Raw genomic sequence first — 20,721 nt, forward strand, 5'->3', positions numbered from 1 at the left:
TTAATTTGTTTCTGTTGGTCTTTCTACCCGACTCTTCCCACCTTGACCCCTTCCATCCCAGTTTTTCTCATGTCACATATGTCCCACTTACATTCTTGATGATATATTTTCTTTAGACACTTAGCTTTTCTCTTTCATTTGAAAGACCTATGATATAACGATATACATTTTTTAAGAAAACTCAATTTTTGCCAAGACTAACCTACTTAGCTACCACTCAGGCATACATCTGGGACTTTGTGTTGGCACACCCCAACATCTACCCCATCTATGACCTCCTGTGACATGTGAAGGGACTGGTCCTACAGAACCATAGCCATACGATCTCCATGACTTGGGGCAACAGCATGATATCCTAGTGGAGTTTCTGTGAGGGTCCAGTATTGATGGTGTACCAGAAGCCAGAAGTATTGAACCCAACCAACAACACATTACACAATAAATATTTGCAAGTAAAGCTGTTTAGGTACAGTATATATACAGTATATAAAATGGTATACTGCATGATACTCAGCAGCTCCCAATGCCTCTAAGATGAATGAAGAGGTATTAGAGAAACTGGGAAGATGAAGGAGTGAAGTGGCTTTTTGTTTTTTGTTTTTTTTTACTTTTTAATTAATATTTTAGTATGAGGGGAATGGGGAATGATACAAGGGTAAAGGGAAGATATGGAAGGATTGGGGTACGTGATGGGAAATTCCCAAAGAATCAGTTAAAAAAAAAAATTCAAAAAAAGAAAAGAGCCAGGCAATGGTGGCACATGCCTTTAATTCCAGCACTTGGGTGGTAGAGGCAGGTGACCTCAGCAAGTTGTAGGGCAGCCTGGCCTACAAAGTGCGGTCCAGGACAGCCAAGACTGCTACATGGAGAAACTTTGTCTCAAAAAAAAAAAAACAAACAAACAAAAAAAAAAAAAAAAACAAAGAGAAAGAAAGAAATGAAGGAAGGAAGAAAGAATAACCAACTTTCCTAGCACTACATTTTAATAGTTTGATATTATCCCACTGGTATGTAATTCTAACTTTATAGCACATTGAATTCCCAAATACATATGAATTTGCTTCTGGGCTTCATCTCTGTTCCATTGATTTATTTTTCCAATTCTTGCACTATTCCACTTTGTCCTCATTTATGTAGCTTTAAAATAAGTCTGAGTATCTCCTCTGATGGGTAGTGTTAGTCACCTTGACAGAATCTAGGAAGAGCTGGGAGATGGGCCATTGAGCATAACTGGAGGGATTATCTTGACTAAGTTAATAAATGTGGGATACCCACCTTAATTGTGGGATACACCACTCCCTCCCTAGATCTTGGATGGTGTAGTGGAGAAGGTGAGCCATGCAATATACATGAACTCATCTCTTGCTCTCTGTGTGTTTATTTTAATACAACATGACTGTTGCTTCAAGCTCCTCTTCCCTTGATTTTTCTGCTATGGTTGAAAATACTTCCTTACATTGTTTTGGCCATGGGATTTTATCACAGTAGAAAAGTGACTGAGACACTCCTAGAACAATCATCATCATCTTCTTTAAAACAATATTACCTGTAGAAAGATACTAGAAAAATCCCACATTCTCAAAATTTATCTGTATTAAGTAGGAAGAAATGTGATCAAAGGCCACTTAAGAGCCATAGAGAATTTGCCACTGTGGAGTTACCTTAGATCTAGCTAAGAGGACTTACTTCTAGGGAAAAACTAGGAATATTCATGAAAAACTGATTTCTAAAGGTGGAAACCCAGTGACAAGATAGGAAAAATGTATTATTCTGCTTTGAATGAAATAGCAGGTGAATAAACCTCAGAAATGAAAAAGAGATGTCAAAAACAAAAAGCCTACAAAAGGACCCAATGCAAGAACAATCCAACTTTAAAATTTCTTTAGCATAAGATGTTTAGTTGGTAACAGTGCTGAAGAAACAGAACCATCCCATTGTTCCTCTTCAATCCCTTACTTGAATGTTCTCTGGAGGAATCAGTGGTCACACTATGAGCTCAGTTAAAAATGGCTCAGGCCAGGAAAGGGGTGGGACACTCTGCACCCTCGTTCCCGTTACACCTCTCTATCTGCTACTGGTTTGGCTTGGCCAAATACAGCTCCAAGGTTGTGAGTGACTTAGCAAGCATTACTATTGCTGTGATGAAACACCATAACCAAAGAAACTTGGGGGAAGAAACAGTTTCTTAGGCTTACACTTCCACAGTACTGTTCATCACTGAACTCAAACAGGACAAGCACCTAGAGGCAGGAGCAGATGGAGAGGCCATGGAGGGGTGCTCTTACTGGCTTGCTCCTCCTGGCTTGCTCAATCTGATTTTGCCCAGGACCACCAACCTAGGGATGGCATCACCCACAATGGGCTAAGCCCTCCCCTATCAAGCACTAATTATGAAAATGTCCTACAGCTGGAACTTATAAAAAATTTTTTTCCAATTGAGGTTACCTCCTTTCAGATAATTCTAGCTTGTGTCACATTAACATAAGACTAGCACAGTGATGTTGGAAGCTTTGACTATTACTTAAAACTAGATATCTTTTTCAAAAAAAAAAACTAGGTATTTTAATTCATAAATTAAAATGGCTTTTCATTTTCACTGTAGCCAGAGAAATCACTGACATCTGCCAGAGATTTCACTAAATGGCAACAAAGATTAGCCTTACAATCTAACTTCCCAGATCAATAGCAAGAGAAAAGTATGGTAACTCATGATCAATCATATCTCATGGATCCTATTCACTTGAATATTGTATTTATAATTTTTAGTTCATATCTTAATTAACAAGTAAAATAATATAAGTTTTTTTTTCTCCACTGGGCCTATGGCATCCCTACCAACAGTATAGTATTTTACTTATGAGTATCTACAGATACACTCTTAAGTGGGATTTATAAATAATTTTCTTTTTTTCCCCTTTCAGCTTCAGAACCAAAGTTATACTAACTTCACATACACACACAAAAGATTTAGGTTGCTTCCCTCCTTTGCTTTTATACAAACGAGTTGTATAATATTAGGATATTATGTTTGTTGATGGTGGACTCTAAAACCACCAACTAGTGATGTCAAAGGAGGGCAGGCTGATAATATGATCCATACTTGTACTTTGGTATAGATAAAGTCTCATTGTCCAGAAGCCAGTGAGGAATGAAATAATCACTAGCCCTCTCTTATGTGGGACACTTTGCTCAATACACCTTGTATGCCATCTGTGGCACCAGACGAAAGCTGAATACGAATACTAGTATTGATTTGGATGTTAAATTGTTAGCAAAGCTACATTTCTTTGATTTTAAAAAAGCTGTCTTATTTATTTGCACATTTTTACATGTCTGTGTGAGTATATGAGCAATTGTATATATGGGTACTTACACCTGTGCACAGGTATGGAGGCCAGAAGAGGGTGTTGTTGGGTGCTCTCCTCTATCACTCTCCTGTTGTGGAACAATCTTTCAATAACAAGATAAAGAGAGATTAGGCAGGTCTTGCAGGTAGGGAGAGAGCTCACTGGGATGAAGAGGTGTAGAGTTGCCAGCCAGATGCAGAGATGCAGGATGTGTACAAGATGAGGTTACAAGCCATAAGCCACTTGGCAGATTAAGTAAATTAATAGAAATGGACTAATTTAAGTTATAAGAGCTAGTTAGAAACAAGCCTAAACTATCAGCTGAGCATTTATAATTAATAATAAGTCTCTGTGTGGTTATTTGGGAGCTGGCTGACAGGACAGAAAAGTTCACCTATATTCTCCATCTATTCCTTTGAAGCAGGGTCTTTCCCTAAACCTAGTGCTGTCATTTTCTCAAACAGGCTGAAAGCCTGAAGGCCCCAGAAACTGCCCTCACTCCTCTCTCTCAGGGACAGATTGCAGGTGTTCTTGGGATGCCCCACTTGTTAGAAAGATATTGGGATCCAAACTTTGGCCCGCATGATTGTGCTGCAAGCTCTCTTAACCACAGAGCCCATTTCATTCCTTTTTTAGGAATAAGGTTTGAGCAGAGTTCCGGAGAACAGACTAAGCATACTTTGAAGCTAAAGCAAGGGTTAGGTTTGGACAGTGACCATTTCTGGAAAATTTAACTTGTGAGAAGCTGTGAGGTATTGTGCATTTCGACCTTGTTCACTGGTAAGATCTACTGCACACACTTAATAACAAAAAGCATCCCTGAGGTTAACACAGATTACTGAATCAAAGTCTCCTGGGAGGAGTGTCTGAAAATTTGTATTTTTTTTTTATTTAAGATTTATAATATATACAGTGTTCTGCCTGCATGTATGCCTGCAGGCCAGAGGAGAGCACCAGATCTCATTATGGAGGTTTGTGAGCCACCGTGGGGTTGCTGGAAATTGAACTCAGTACCTCTGGAAGAACAGCCGGTGCTCTTAACCACTGAGCCACCTCTCCAGCCCCCAAAATCTGTATTTCTAATATATATTGTAAAGAATTTTGTGAATGAGCAAATTTGGGAAATGTACACAAGGAGGATAAATGTGGGTTGTGGAGTTAGGCTGGGGCCTCACTTTCAGTTCTTGTTTGACTCTGGGCATATCACTTAACCTCTCTGTACCTCCTTTCCTTGTTTAGAAAAGGGATTAATCATTCCTCTCAGATAAAGTAATCACAAAGACTCAATGGGAGACTATAACACAAGGCTGTCATTCCGTGATTCTTTATTATGGAAAAGGTTCTAAAGAAAATCATGAAACTTAAAGTACCAGGCTACAAAAATATTTCTGAAGTTGAGAGAGAACAGTAATTCAGCCTTTTCTTATTAGTTCAGTATCTGCTACCCAATTTTACAATCACAGTGTTTAGATTTTCTAGGAGAATCACCAGAAGCTTCCATTCCTACATGTCTTCCCACTCCAGAGAGAATGGCTCAGGCTTAGCCAGTCTGTCTGTCATGATTGGTTCAGAATGAGGACCATGACACAAACTGATACGGTGAGATTCAGCTTTGAAATTTCTGCCATGGCTGTGTACCTCTATTAAGCTGCTACCAAGAGGAAGTGAAGGATAATAAAGCTCCCATGATCTGAAGCTTCCATAGTCACAGGAGATGAGACGGCCTCTAGAGAAGCAAATCTTGAAGACCTTTTTGAGCACTGGAATCTAGATATGCTAAAGAGATTCTATTCCAGGACTTTGTAAATATATACATATTATATATAATATATATATTATTAAACATTTTTCCTAAAACAGTTTAAGTTAGACTTTCTGTAACTTGCATTCAGATAGATCTTGACATTAATTCTTACAGCATTTCTTCTATTTTAGCTTCTAGGTCACTATGGAGTCATACAAGCTTTTCTTTCTTTCTTTCTTTTCTTTTTTTTTTTTTTTTTTTTTTTTTTTTTTGTCTGATACAGAGGTAAGTCTCTGCACTGTTCTTCAAGCTGTGAGAAAGGTTGCCATGCAAGGGCAACACAACAATTGAAAGCTGTTGGGTAGGAGAATGACAAGCTTGGCTGGTATGTAGTACTGTGTCACTGTGATTATTCTCAATTAATGAGCAGACATTACACAATTGTCTCTTTCAAGTTCGGAGAGCTAATACATAATGCACAATCAGAGGGCATTGTACATTGGAATAGAACTCATTAGCCAGTGTCAGTTCTTTACCCCTTAAAATGAAATTGTCCATTGCCTATCATAGCTTTATTTTGAGTCTTTCAAATTTACAGCTATAAGCCAGGTGAGGATTCCAAATTGGGAAGAAGCCAAATGGGGTTAGGAATGGGACTTCCAGTTGAAACCAGTCAAGTCAAAATCAGGAGAGGGAGAGGCTGAGTGGTGTGAGAGATGCAAAGTGGAGTTTGACCCCTAGTGCCTCCCACTCAGAGTACCAGGCAAGGACCTTAGGTAAATATCTAGCTGAGGCAGCTTCTGGCCCTTGTAAGGGACATCCTAGAATGGATATGTCCCTGTGTGACTTCTCAGTGAATACCAAATGGATTGGGTCATTTTATTCAAACCTGGAGGACTTGGCTGCCCAAGCACATGCTCTGTGGATGAACTCACTTTTGCTTTGGTCCCACATGGTTGCTGAAGTCTGAGCAGCTCAGACAGCAAGGGGCAGAAGATCAGAGAAATGCAAGGAAGGGGATTAAGTCACTGTCAGATCAGAATGTGTGTGAGAGAGACTCTGGGTCAGACTTGTGGAAGAGTCTAAGTGCCTGGCAGAGAACTAAGAGCCGCCACAGCCACTATACTGAGCCAGCTGCCCTTCGTATATAGAGTACAGGCTAGCTGCGCAGGAGGGAGTCTTAACAGTTACCCAAAACACCCAGCAACACGTCAGCTCTACAGACTGGACAACAAGGCATGCAATTTGGACTCCAAATGCCCCAAACCCAAGAGATAACTACGTTATCCAGTTTCTCACTCTGTGAGGACATGTCTCCGCTAGTCTCTCCACAAACACCAAGAGCCTTCCAAATGGCATTGGCTATGATAGGTACTGGAATTATGGAAGAAGTATGCACAGTGTTTCCCTGGAGAAGTGACCATCTAGTTAACAAATGGGGGGTGGGAGGTAGGAACAGGGTTGAAGGAAAACCAAACAAATCAGATGAAAGTCCTCGGGGGTTGACATCCTAGTGGTAACAGGGAGAAGTTTTCTTGAAAGATGAAACAAGCACAACCATGAAATATGGGAGTGGAGGGGGTTGCATGTATGTGGGATTATGCATGTGGCTTGCTAGCAAGGGTGTTTGGACATTCCAAAACATTATATATGTGCACACTAACCCATACCAGCATCTAGTTTTAAATAGAACACTGCCGCTAAGTAGTTTAGATAATGATAATGAGTTTGAATGGAGTGAACTATCTATGGTCTCTTGATCTGACCTCCCACGACCACAAACAGAGCGGATATTTGCTAAGCCTCTGGCTCAGATGGGTGAGTAAAGAAGCTCTAGCCATGGGAGCTTTACTCTCATTCCAAATGAAGCTAAACCTTTCACTCTCATCTTCAATCACTAGCTTAAACAACACTCAAAGGGAGACAACCAAGGTGTGACAATATAAGCAGAGCTCAGACACTGAGTTATTACTAGACCCGAATGGCTGTGGGGAATATTGTTAGCATGTGAGGTCATGTACAGCAGACTAGATGAGAGGTGAGAAGGCTGTTGAGTGGCTTATAGGAAATGCAGTGCTAGAAAGGTAGTTTATGTGATTAATAATAACATATCTCCTTAGCTTCTCATCATGACTTATGTGATTTGGTGCCTATTTCAGGGCATAGTCCCCAAAACAGCGACTGGATAGGAGTTAGGCATGTGACCTGGACAAAGCAACATACTCTTCCTGTAGAAGAATCTTTGAATGAAAGAGGAGAACCGCTTTCTATTGGGATTGTTACACTGAAAGATAAGACTTCGATGTGCTTTCCTAACTAACACATGACTTAAAGCTGTGTGAGAATAAAAAAAAAAAAAAAAAGCCAAGCAGGGCCAGGAAACGAAAGGTACAGGGTTCTTGTGGAGTCCTCTGAGTCTCTGTATTCATTCTTGCTCACAAGATGACAAGAAAAGCTTATAAACATCATTTTTGTTTGACTGCTTGCTCAGATTTTTAAAAATTGTTATTGACTAAATAATAACAATTTGGCCAGGTAGTGGTGGCACACACCTTTAATACCATCTTTTGGGTGGCAGAGGCAGGAGGATTTCTGTGGGTTTGAGGCTAACCTGATCTATGGAATGAGTTCCAGGACAGTCAGGGCAACGCAGAGAAATGCTGTCTCAAAAAACCAAGGAGGGAAGGAAGGAAGGAAGGAAGGAAGGAAGGAAGGAAAGAAAGAAAGAAACAAACAAAGAAAGAAAGAAGCAAGAAAGAAAGCAAGCAAGCTTCCATAAGGCCAGGCTTTAGGCAAGCCTGTAGGGCATTTTCTTAATTAGTAATTGATGGGGGAGGGCTCAGCCTATTATGGGTGATACCATCTCTGGACTCCTGGTCCTGAGTTCTACAAGAAAGTAGGCTGAGCAAGCCTGGAGAAGCAAGCCAGTAAGCAGCACATCTCCATGGCCTCTGCATAAGCTCCTGCTTAAGTTCCTGTCCAGACTTCCTTTGATGATGAACAGCAATATGAAGTGTCAGCCAAATAAATCCTTCCGTTCCCAACTTGATTTTTGGTCATGGTGTTTCAATACAGCAATAGAAACTCTAATTAAAACAGGAGTTAAGGACTAAAATACTTGTATGAGTTTCTAAGCCCTTCACCCAATGGGGTTTTTTAAAAAAAAAAACTTTAGTTTAATGAAATTGCCTTGTTATTTACAGTGAAAGAGTTCTAAGTCTCTTTAATAAGTACTATGTCCCCATGTTAATATTAAAGACATGGGCTAAGGAAGTGAAATACCATCCCAGGTGCTAAGGTATTTACACTCTTGGTTCCTATAGCTTTTACTTCTGGTACTCATCCTCCTAACACCGGCAGCGCCATGCCCACTCTGCATTGCATCCTCAACAAGACTCTCGAGGATGACTGGGAAGAAAGGCCACATCAAGTTAAGAGGCTGCTTGTTACTCTGTAGCAGAGAACAGATCCGAAATTACATCTGTCTGATTTCTACTCTTCAGCCTTTCTTTTCCTAAAGCAAAGTGGCTGTCCCCTGTGTTTCTGGCCATAAGGTAGGAAGGGCCATGATTCCAATGAGATCATAACTGGACTGTGTCCCAGGTTTCTTTTCATACCAGGAGGAGGAATGTGTTTTTCTGAAACTGATTTTGACTTGGGATTTCCTCATAATTACCATCTAGATTATATTATACTTGGAAGACAAGTGAAACTTGTGAGTTCTGATCAAGTCCTCTTAAAAATTCTCTTCCCTCTGCCATATTTGCTATGTAATTTTACAATGAGAACATTTCTTCCTTTAGCTTGAATCATAAAGTTCTGTTAAAATGGAAATTGTTTCTTAAAATGTTTATATTTGTGCTTAATAGCCATGTCCAACCGAGCATGAGTTTACTTGCCAGTCATCCCTTCGAGCATACTTTCAATGACAGATGAAAAGCAAATGAGGATTGAAGCAGAAATTCGAGAGGAAAAGCAGGAGACGATGATACGAAAGAGAAATTAGTACAGAAATGGAAAGACAGGGATAGTTCAAAAGCTTACCTCCAAAAGTCATTTGTGAGGTAAAATTGTAAACCACAGGCATGCTAGAACACGCTGATATGAAAAGTGTCCTGAGGAATAAGGTGATTAGACAAGGGCTTTGAATCCCGAAGGGAGTCTCTAATGTGGTTCCAGAACAAGTTCTCATTCTTTTCACATGCTCTTCTACTTGGTCACTTCTGGCATTACTTAAGACTATTCATGATCTCCAATTAAATTCACATCCAGAAATCAGACCCAACCATTCACAGCGTGTGACTACAGCTGTCCCACACTGTCAGCAAGCATCAGTCCCTCTGCAATTTACTACCAGGACAGAAATTACGTGAGAGCCTGATCTGCTTTCAACTGTCATCAGTGTCCTTGTAGATTCACCTACCATTTTAATTCCCCAATCTGGCTCTTCTAAGTTGCTCTAACATACTAAGACTGACTTAGTTATCACGTATTTTACAACTGTACATTTGTGTTACTTGCCAGGTCCTCCAATGCCCTTGGTGACAGTACAAGTGAAAGCAAAATTATGTTGACAAGAAGTTCATCACCATACTAGAAAGTTCCAGCTCTCTCTCCTGTAGAAACATATAGAGGCGGGGAACTATTTGAATGGATCTATTAGAGTTCTGGAAGATAGCTTACTGTCACTAATAAAATGGGTAATCAGGAAAATGCATTGGACACATAGGAATGTTATACTTGTTGCTAGGCATCACCCATCTGTCTGTCCATTCCCAGCATGGGAATACTTTGGCACTGAAGTGGACCTGAGTATAGTTATCTCCCTTGAACCTTTAAGAAAGATAGCAGACTTTTTTTTTTTTTTATGATCCTGAGTAACTATTCTTAACTGTATGTTACATACTTGAAGGCTGATACAAGGAGCTTGCCTCTGTCTTGTCTAACTCAAATTTCAGGCAGGAAAAGTGGAAGGAACTACTCAAAAGCCTGTAAGGGGGTAAAGATCCCCAGAGTCCTGGAACAAATAATTACAGGTATAAGGATGTTGAGATTGCTCAGTGGGAAAAGGCACTTGTAGCTGAGCCTGACAACCTGTGTTTCATCTCCAGGACCCACAGGGTGGAAGGTGAGAACTAACTTCTGTAAGTTGTCCTCTACAAGTAATAGCTTGCCTATGAATACAGAATTTTTGTTTAAGTATTACATGTAGAGCTGCATAAAAAAACAAGCTTCATTCATGTCTAGGAAAGTTTGATTTTGAATATTTGAAACAGTTGTGTCTGAGAGGGTATAGGAAGCCACGAGCATGTACAAAGAAGGTACTACATCAAAAGAGATAGAAGTCATTCAGATAGGTTTCTAGACACAAAACAGTGCTGAATACGGGTTGAAGAAATGCCTCAGCACAGAATGACTCTTCAAACACTGGGAAAGCTCCAGACACTTAGGAAACTCTTTGTCAAAATATCAGCAAAAGAAGCTAAGAACTCAGTGATTGTACACAACAAAATATAACTTCTACAAATATAATTAAGAAAACTCTACAACTAGCAGACCATTATAGCCTTCACTATATGGAAAACAAAAGCGCAAACCCTGAGTTCCTATGCTTAAATGTTCAACAATGAAAAGCCCAAGACACACAATGAAGTAGCAGCAAGGACTACATGGCAACCACTGTGGCTTGAAAAAGTTCTCCAGCACCTTTAAACTTTTATTTTTAATGACACCACTATTAATGCCTTTCCCTTTGGGAAATTTTGTATAGACTTTGCTTGGTAAAGAATGAAAATGTGTACCAGGGAACCAGGAATCCCATTGTGCCCTCCTAATTACACCAAGAACAGGAAAGTTAGAAATTTACATACCTGCTCCCAAGGATGAAATGAATGCCTACAATTCAGATCCAGTTCAAGGCCAGCCTGGTCTACAAAGTGAGTTCCAGGACTGTTACACAGAGAAACCCTGTCTCAAAAAACCAGAAAAAGAGAAAAAGAAAATTTCGCTGGAAGGAATCAGCAGCCTGTCTGAGCAATTAGAAGAGAGAATGAGTCCAGGTAAGCTGAAATAACACATTTTGGAAAACAACAATAAAAAAGAATTAAATAAAATGAACAGAGCCTAAGGGAATTTACAGACATCTCAAAAAGAGATGAGAGACTAGTGGGCATAATTTAAAGAAACCAAGGTCAAAGAAATCATCACAAGTTTGATAAAGTAACATTTATCAACTCCAAAGAAGTCAAGTGAACATTAAGTGTGACAAATGGGAAAGGCTGCATCAAAACACTCTAAGTCAAACTTTGAAGACAAAATATGTTGAAAGCAGCAAGAGAATGACTCAACACGTGGGAAGGGATTTCAATAAAATACAACTGAATCTCATATAGTGGCTATTTTTTTTTTTTTACTATTACTCTTTTTGCTCTTGGGGAGCCTGCCACCCAGCTCCCAAATAAATACATAGTGACTTATTCTTTCCTATGAATGTTTGGCCTTAGCTTCACTTATTTCTAGCCAGCTTTTAGTCTATCTTTTCCCTCTGTGCTTTTACCTTTCTTTACTTCTTTATATTTTTTCTTTCCTTCTTATTCCAAGTCTTGTTGTATGGCTGGCCTCTTCTTTTCTCACTCCTTATTTACTTGCTCCTCAGTTTCTTTCTGTTATGGAATTAACTTGACATCAATTAAGATCAAATTGTTATAATTTGGGGATACTATATAATTATAGTAAACATAAATAAAAAAAAGAAGGCAGTAGTGAAGTAAATTACAGTTCAAGGCTAGCTTGGTGTACAGAGTGAGTTCCAGGACAGCCAGGCTACACAGAGAAACCCTATAGCAAGACAAACAAAAAAACAGAAATGAAAAAGCTCTAGTACATATAAAAACAAATAGCCAAATGACAAACATCAGTCTTTATCAATGGACCTGTAGAGATGGCTCAGCAGCTAAGAGCATGTGCTGTTCTTCTAAAGGACTGAATTCAGTTCCCAGCACTCACACTGGGCAGCCCACAACCACCTATAACTCTAACTCCAGGGTATATGTCATCCTTTTTTGGCCTCTATAAGCCCCTGAGCACACATGACATATACACATACAGATACATATATTTTTTGTTTGGGGGGGTTTGCTTTTCTTGATTTTATTTAATTTTTTTGGTTCATTTTTCTTATTAATTTATTTTTTACATTCCAATCCCAGTTCCCCCTCCCTCCCTCCCACTCTCTCCACTCTCCACCTACTCCCATCTGCTCTATGGAGAGGGTAAGGCCTACCCTAGGAAGTCTACTAAGTCTGTCCCATTATCTAGTTGAGGCAGGACCAAGGCACCTCTCTACCCCGACTCTCCTGTGTCTAGGCTGGGCAAGGAAGATACATATAAATTTTAAAGATATTTTTAATTTTATGTATATGAATATTTTGCCTGTATGCATGTAAGTACACCACATGTGTTCATGGAAGGCACAAACACATCACTCATGTAGAAAAGCACTTGAAAAATAAGTCATTACCTTCTCATGATAAAAAAGAAATTAGTAAAGACTCAAATTAATAAACTTCCTCAAGATAATAAGTAACAAAGATGAAAACTTCAGAGTGAATTACTTTTCTTTTAAGATGAAGAACAAGATGAAGTTATCTCCTTTGGCTACTTCTATTCATAACAGTACTGAAAATGCTAGCCAGGGAAACTATACAAGAAAACTAAATAAAATATTGCCACATCTGAAAATTAGAAATAAACCATAGAGATTCCACTAAAAGTTTATCAGGACTAAAAAAATCTTGCAGAATATAAAATCAACAAACAGTTGCTTCTATATACAGGCAGTGAACAATATGAAAAGGAAGTTATAATAATAATTCTATTTACAATATGTGGCAGTTTGAATGAAATTGGCTCCCAAAAGATCAAAGGGAGTGGCACTATTAGGAGGTATGGCTTTGTAGGAGTAAGTATAGCCTTTCTGGAGGAAGTGTGTCACTGTGGAAACAGACTTATGGTCTCATATATGCTCAAGTCACACCCAGGCTCAGTTCACTTTCTGTTGTGTGGTAGGATATGACTTTAACCCAGCACTCAGGAGGCAGAGGCAGGAGGTCTCTGAGTTTGAGGCCAGCCTGGTCTACAGTGTGAGTTCTGAGACAGCCAGAGCTACTTAGAGAGACCCTATCTCGAAACAACAACAACAACAACAAACAAAAAACAACAACAAAAAACTAACAAAGACAGTTGACTTTCTCGTCACTGTGACAGAATGCCTGACAAAGCCATCTTAAAATGAAGAGGAGTTATTTGGTTCACAATTTCTATTAATCATCATGGCAGTTGGAAGATGTGGAATTTTAAAATACATTTTTTTATTTAATTTTATATAACAAAGTCCAATTAAATGAAAACAAACATTTATACACAATATTTGGGAATTTGGGCGTCGTTCTTTCCAAACTACTTCCTGCTGGTAAGGGGCGCTGTCTTGGGGGATTCGAAGAAGATTCAGATATCCTAGCTGTAGTCTGTAGGGCTTTTTTGTCCAGCTGTTTGGAATGTAGGATCAGCTTGTACTCTGTTTCAGGCGGTCTGGTGTGATCAAACCACATTAGTCTGGAAGGAATCCACATCTTTTCATTTTCTGTGGAAACAAAAATAGAAATCCTTTTCCCCAGTAACTTATTCTTCAACTTAAATTTTGGAGTCAAAGCGTTTTTTTTTTTTTTTTTTTTTTTAATTTATTATTTTACATGTCGATCCCAGTTCCCTCTCCCTCCCTCCCCTCCAGTCCTCCCTTCCTCCTTCCCTCCCTTTTACCCTCTCTGCCCTCTCACATGCACTCTAACCACCCTCCCCTCCCAACCCCCCACCACAATACCATATGTAGGGGAATGCCATCCAGTTGGGGTCATGTAGATTTGACAGGTCCTGTGAAGTAGGGACTAGGGCTTCTCTCCTATCTCTAGAATAAGGCAGTTATCCCTCCATGGGGGATATGTTTGCAAAGTCCTTCTGTGCACCAGGGATACATCCTGGCTCCACTGTCTGAGGTATCTTAGACTGCTCCTACCTTCTGGCTGAGACCCATATTCAGGGGGGTCCGAGTCAGTCCCCTGCTGGCTTCCCAGCTATCAGTCTAGTGGCCCTTAGCTCCTCCTTGTTCAGGTAAGCTGTCTCTATGTACTTCTACCGCATGGTCTTGTCCTCTCCATCTGCTTCTGGGTTCTAGTTCAGTGTTTATGTATGGGTGTTTGCTCCTATTTTCAACAGGCATTAGTTGAGGGCTCCATGGAGAAGTTAGTTGTTGATCTCACTCTCCAGGAAGGGCATTTATGATAGCCTTTCCACAGAAGCTGAGATTGTTAGTTGGGAGTAGTCTTGTAGTTCCCTCTACCTTTCTTTGTGTTCAACTTTATCTTCAAACCAATATTGGCTCCCTCTTTTATGTTCTCTCTCTCTGTCTCTGTCTGTCTCTGTCTCTCTCTCTCTCTCTCTCTCTCTCTCTCTCTCTCTCTCTCTCTCTCTCTCTCTCTCTTTCCTATTTTCCATTCCTAACCAGGCTCAATCCTCCTGGTCGCACATGCCTTCCTCTCCTCCCCCTCATTTTCTCCTACTTCTCTCTCCATTCGCTGTCCTCCCCCACTTTACCTGAGCTCTGGGGGACTTGTCCCTTCCCAGTTCTGTGAGGGACTTTACATGAATCTCTTAGAATACAACTTGTATCCTATTTCCTCTGGTGATGTGAATTATAGGCTGGTGATCATTTGATCTAGTTCTAAAATCCATATATGAGTGAGTACATACTGTGTTTCTCTTTTTGTGACTGGGTTACCTCATTCAGGATGGTTTCTTCAAGTGCCATCCACTTGCCTGCGAATTTCAAGATACCATTATTTTTTTCTGCAGAGTAGTATTCCATTGTGTAGATGTGCCACATCTTCATTAACCATTCTTCAATTGAGGGGCATCTAGGTTGCTTCCAGGTTCTTGCTATTACAAATAGTGCTGCTATAAACATAGTTGAACAGATGTCTTTGTTGCATGGATGTGAATCCTTTGGGTATATGCCTAAGAGGGGGATTGCCGGGTCCTGTGGTAAACTAATTCCCATTTTCCTGAGGAACCGCCATACTGATCTCCAAAATGGCTGCATGAGTTTGCACTCCCACCAGCAGTGGAGGAGTGTTCCACTTTCTCCACATCCTCTCCAACATAAGTCATCACTGGTGTTTCTAATTTTAGCCATTCTGGCAGGGGTAAGATGGTATCTCAAAGTTGTTTTGATTTGCATTTCCCTGATAGCTAAGGATGTGGAGCATTTTCTTAAGTGTCTTTCAGCCTTTTTGATTTCCTCCATTGAGAATTCTTTCTTCAGTTCTGTACCCCATTTTTTAATGGGTTATTTGGTGTTTTGTTGACTCGTTTCTTGAGTTCTTTGTATATTAAAATAAATTTTTAAGTTATAATGTGTAAGTTTTTGAGGGTACACATGTACAATGGCCTGAGCCATATCACTGACCCCAGTAAAATAGGTTCTTTACCTCACAGTAGACAGAAACAAGATAGTAAGAAGGACCAGAGATCAAGCATAACCTTCCAAGGTATATCCTAAGTGACTTACTTCCTCCCATCTGACCTCACCTCCTAAGGTTGTACCATTTCTCAAAATAGCACCATGAGCTGGGGACCAAGCATAGAACCAAAGGAGTTGGTGGTCAATTGACCTGAGTCTTAGTGAGTTTGAAGTAGCCAGCCAAAATCAAAGGCGTTCTAATATAAGAGAAACATCGTGTGGAGGCACAGGCACTAAAGAGAGCACAGGAAAGCAGAAAACATATGACGGATGAAATTGTCAGGGATGGGTGATGAAATGAACAGAGATAGACAAGATTCACAGATGTAGCCTTATACACTAACTGTATCCTAAGGGCAATGAGTACACATTGAATATTCCATATAGCTGAAAAAGAGGAGTCAGTCATGTCCCTAAAATAGACCTCCCTGATTACCTGGTGAGAAAAGACAGATGAGGGGACCAACTCTCCAATCTTACAGTCTATAGAACTGATGAAAGTTGTGGTCATGATATGCAGATAATCATGGAGAGTAATAAGAGTCAAGGATTGTTGATGAAAAAGACTCAGAAAACGAGTTAGTGCTTAGATGTAGGTGATAGGAATGTTTGGGTTTCTAGACAGGAAAATTTGGCACAGGCTGTGGTGGCATGCTTTTAACTCCAGTATTGAGGAAGTAGAGGCAGGCAGCTCTTTGAGTATGAGGCTAGTCTGGTCTACAGGGTGAATTCCAGAACATCCAGGGCTATAGAGAAACACTGTCTAGAAAAAAACGAAACAAAACAAAACAAAAACAAAAAACAAAAAGAAAAGAGAAAAGAAAAAGAAAAAAAGGACAAAGAAAACTTGGCAAATGGTGGGATAATTCACTGAAATGAGAAACCCAGAAGGAAAAATAGGTCTAGTGTAAGAGAGGTAACAGTTCTGTTTAGATTGTATTGGCAGCAGGGGGTTGGGGGGAAGCAGATGGTATTCAGGAGTGGAGTTTGGGTAATGCATGGTGTGCAGAGATTGGACAGTCCACTGGACAGAAAGGAGAAATTGCCCAAAGTTGTCTAAATGTAAATTTCCATAATTAGAAATGAATATAATCCTTCCACTGGGTAATTTAAGCAAGAGAACAGCTCCTCTATGTGACATCAAGATCAAACCATATGGGCCATTGCCCACTCAGCTTTGCATATAATAAGCTTATGAGAATAAATCAACTAAAGATATACGTGGATGCTTTCCAACTGGTTTTCATCTTGAAGTAAAAAGATGTTTTCTGTGGCAAATCAAAATCCTAAATTCTTCATATTTGAAATCAATCTTTTGGGACTCTTGTTTACAGAAAAGAACCAACAAACAAAAGCAAAAAATAAAAACAAAATATGTGCTGCTATGTTCTAACTCTGGTGTCAAAGAGTAAATCAACATCAGTTTTCCTACAGATTGCCCTCCACAGCTGACAGAAACTCATTCTAACCAGTTGGTTCTATCTGAATAATTCCTGAGGAACTGAATCATATCACACGTGAAAGAAGACTGAACCAGGTGGGTGGCACACCCTTTAATCCCCTGCACTCAGTACACGGAGGAAGGAGGATCTTGGTGACTTCAGGGTCAACTTGGTCTACAGAAAGAGTTCAAGGACAGCTAGAGCTGTTACACAGAGAAACCCTGTCTCAAACCCTGCCCAACCTCACTTCCACCACCCTCCGCCCCTGACCCTACCCCCGACTGACGCCAGAAAAGAAAAAGACTAGTCTTGACCCAAAGGTCAAGAAATTCTGAGTTGAAATCATATTCCAGGCGTCCAGCTGGACGCCGACAAGGTCGCACGCGTGAGGCCTGTCCGCAGCAGCCAACATGCACTACGTCGCCTCTTACTTGCTTGCCGCCCTTGGGGGCAACGCCTCTCCTAGCGCCAAAGACATTAAGAAGATACTAGACAGCGTGGGCATTGAGGCTGACGATGACCGGCTCAACAATGTCATCAGTGAGCTGAATGGAAAAAACATTGAGGATGTCATCGCCCAGGGTGTTGGTAAACTTGCTAGTGTTCCTGCTGGTGGGGCTGTAGCTGTTTCTGCTGCCCCTGGCTCTACAGCTCCTGTTGCTAGTTTTGCCCCTGCCGCAGCAGAGGAGAAGAAAGACGAGAAGAAGGAAGAAGGAAGAGTCCGAAGAGTCAGATGATGACATGGGATTTGGCCACCAGTCAGTAGGCAGAGGCAGGGGCAGATGTGTATCTCTGTGACTCTGAGGCCTGTCTCGTATACACAGTGAGCTCCAAGTTATCCAGGGTTACAAAGAGAAACCCCTGTCTCAAAGAAAAGGGAGGGTGGAGGGAAAGAACCCTCATGCATCAAATGACTGTACCTTCTTTTTATTTATTAAGATTAATTTATTTATAAAGATTTATTTATTTATTATGTATACAATGTTCTCTCTGCATGTATCCCTGCAGGCCAGAAAAAGGCACCAGATCTCATTACAGATGTTTGTGAGCCATCATGTGGTTGGTGGGAATTGAACTCAGGACCTCTGGAAGACCAGCTAATGTTCTTAACCAATGAGACATCTCTCCAGCCCTACTGTACCTTTTTAATGCTATTGCTGCCACAGACTCTCTCCCATTCATTATTTGGAGACTTTAACACTATGTTCACAGGATCCTCTCTAAATTCTCTAGCAGCCTAAATTAGCCAGGGCTCTGCAGGGAGACAGAACCCATTGGATATATATGCAGCCAGAGAGGGGTTTATGTTAAGGAGTCAGCTCATGTAAGTGTGCAGGCTGTCAAGTCTGAAATCTGATGGGCAGGCAGAATTTCTATGTTGCAGTATTGGGGAAGAATTTCTTCCTCTTCAGGAAACATGTTTTATCCCTGGAGTTCTTCCTTTTAGTTAGCTTCAACTGCCAACTTGACACAGCCCAGAGTTAGCTGAGAAAATCTTAACTAAGAGATAGTCTGGATTATACTGGCCTATGGACAAGTCTGTGAGGCAGTTCTTTAACAGACATTGGAAGGCCCAGCCCACGGTGGGTGGTACCATCCCTAGGCAAGAGCTCCAGAATTGTACAAAAAAGCTAGTCAGAACTGTAACACAGAGAAACCCTGTCTGGAAAAACAAAAACAAAACAAAACAAGAAAGCTAGCTGGCAGAGGCTGAGAACTAGCCAACAAGTAGTTTCTTCCATAGTTTCTGCTTCCACTCCTGCTTGATTCCCTGCCTTGATATCCCTCAGATGGGATGAAGTGTAAACAAAACAAATTCTTTCCTCCCCAAGTTGTTTTGGCTTTGGTGTTTATCACAGCAACAAAAAGCAAACTAGAGTATCAACTAATTGGGTGAAAGCCCACATCAATTAGGCACTTAATCTGTTTTAATCAAGTATATAAATATAGGAGCAGGTGAGATGACCTTGCCAGTAAAATGTTGTATAAGCATCAGGACCTCAGTTTGGATCCTACCTAAGAGACTGGCATGGTGGCATATGTCCATAATCCTAGTGCTGGGGGAAGAGCAGAGATACAGAGACTCCTGAAAGTCCATGGCAAGCCAGCCAATCTAGTCAATCTGAAACCCAGGTTCAGTGAGAGAGCCTGTCTTAAAAAAATAAAATAAAATAAGTTGGAGGGCTGGGAGATAGCTCAGTGGGAAAGAGCACTAGTTCTTCATGAAGACCTGATATCGAAGCTCATGTCAAACCTGGGCATGGCTGTTGAGTATACCTGTAACCCCAGCACTGGGACACACAGACAGGTGGATCCTGAGAGTTCACTGGTTAGCCATCATGCCTACTGCAGTAAGTTTCCACCTCAGTAAGAGGCAATAAGGTGGAGGACAATAGAGGAAGACACTAGTGTTTTACTCCAGCTTCCACATGTATACATCAGGATATGCATATTTCTACACACTCGCATGTACCACACACACACACACACACACACACCAGAAAGTTAGTTAGGGTGGAGAACAACAAAGAACAACCTGTAACCTCTAGCTTACAGGTGCATTCTCACACAAGTATACACAAACACACATATTACATACACACACAGAAAGCAAGAATGAAATAGTCTATGATGGTGGCTCAGTGGACAAAAGCATTTGCTTTGTGTCCTAGTTAGCTTTAATTCCCAGTGTGATAGCCTGGAGTTATCTGAGAGGAATATCTTTGTTAAGGAATTGCCTAGGTCTGTTAGCCTGTAGGCATGGGGTATTCTCTTGATTGTTAATTGATGTAGGAGACTAGACTCACTGTTGAGTGATACCATCTGTAGGCAGGTGGTCCTGGGCTAGATAAGAAAGGCAGCTAAGATGGTGGATAAGTTAGTCATCATCTCGTTATCAGGGAAGGGCATTTATGGTAGCCTTTCCAGGGTTGCTCAAATTGTTAGTTGGGGGTCAGTTTTGTAGGTCTCTGGACATTTCTCTAGAGTCAGTTTTCTCTTCAGACCTATAATGGCTCCCTCTTTTATGGTATCTCTCTCTCCTCTCATCTATTCCTCCCCTGACTCAATCTTCCTAGTCCCACATGCTTTTCTCTCCTCCCCTTCTCTTTCTCCTAGCTCCCTCTCCACTCACTGCCCCCTCCCCACTCCCAATGTGCTCAGGAGATCTTGTTCCTTTCCCCTTCTGTGAGGGAACTTGTATGAATCTCTTAGGTTCCTCCTTGTATCCTGGTTTTCCCTGGCAGTGTAGATTATAAGCTGGCGATCCTTCGCTCTATGTCTAAAATCCACATCCACCATCATAGAGTCCTCATCTAGTAGCTGATGGAAACAGAAGCAGAGACCCACAGCTAAGCACTGAGCCAAACTGGAACCCAGATTCAGAGAGGGAGGACAAGACCAGGCTACAGAAACAGATAGAGACAGCTGACCTGAACAAGGAGGAGCTAATGGGCCCCCAGACTGATAGCTGGGAAGCCAGCATTGGACCGACTCAGACCCCCTTGAACATGAGTCTCAGTTAGAAGGCCTGAACAGTCTAAGGGACAATGGAACCAGGATGTATCCCTGGTGTACAGAAGGACTTTGGGAACACATTCCCCATGGAGGGATACT

At 40.9% G+C, this 20,721-nt stretch overlaps 1 protein-coding gene across 1 annotated transcript; it reads left to right on the plus strand.

Annotated features, from left to right (window-relative positions):
* Nucleotides 1–17,472: 17,472 nt before the first annotated feature.
* On the plus strand, nt 17,473–17,854 carry LOC127231245 (60S acidic ribosomal protein P2). Its single transcript, XM_051196730.1, has one exon. The coding sequence runs from the start codon at nt 17,517–17,519 to the stop codon at nt 17,841–17,843; it is 327 nt and encodes a 108-aa protein (XP_051052687.1). The 5' UTR covers nt 17,473–17,516; the 3' UTR covers nt 17,844–17,854.
* The last annotated feature ends 2,867 nt before the right edge of the window (nt 17,855–20,721 follow it).

The sequence above is a fragment of the Phodopus roborovskii genome, unplaced genomic scaffold (assembly GCF_943737965.1).
Source record: "Phodopus roborovskii unplaced genomic scaffold, PHOROB, whole genome shotgun sequence".
NCBI classification, from domain to species: Eukaryota; Metazoa; Chordata; class Mammalia; order Rodentia; family Cricetidae; genus Phodopus; species Phodopus roborovskii.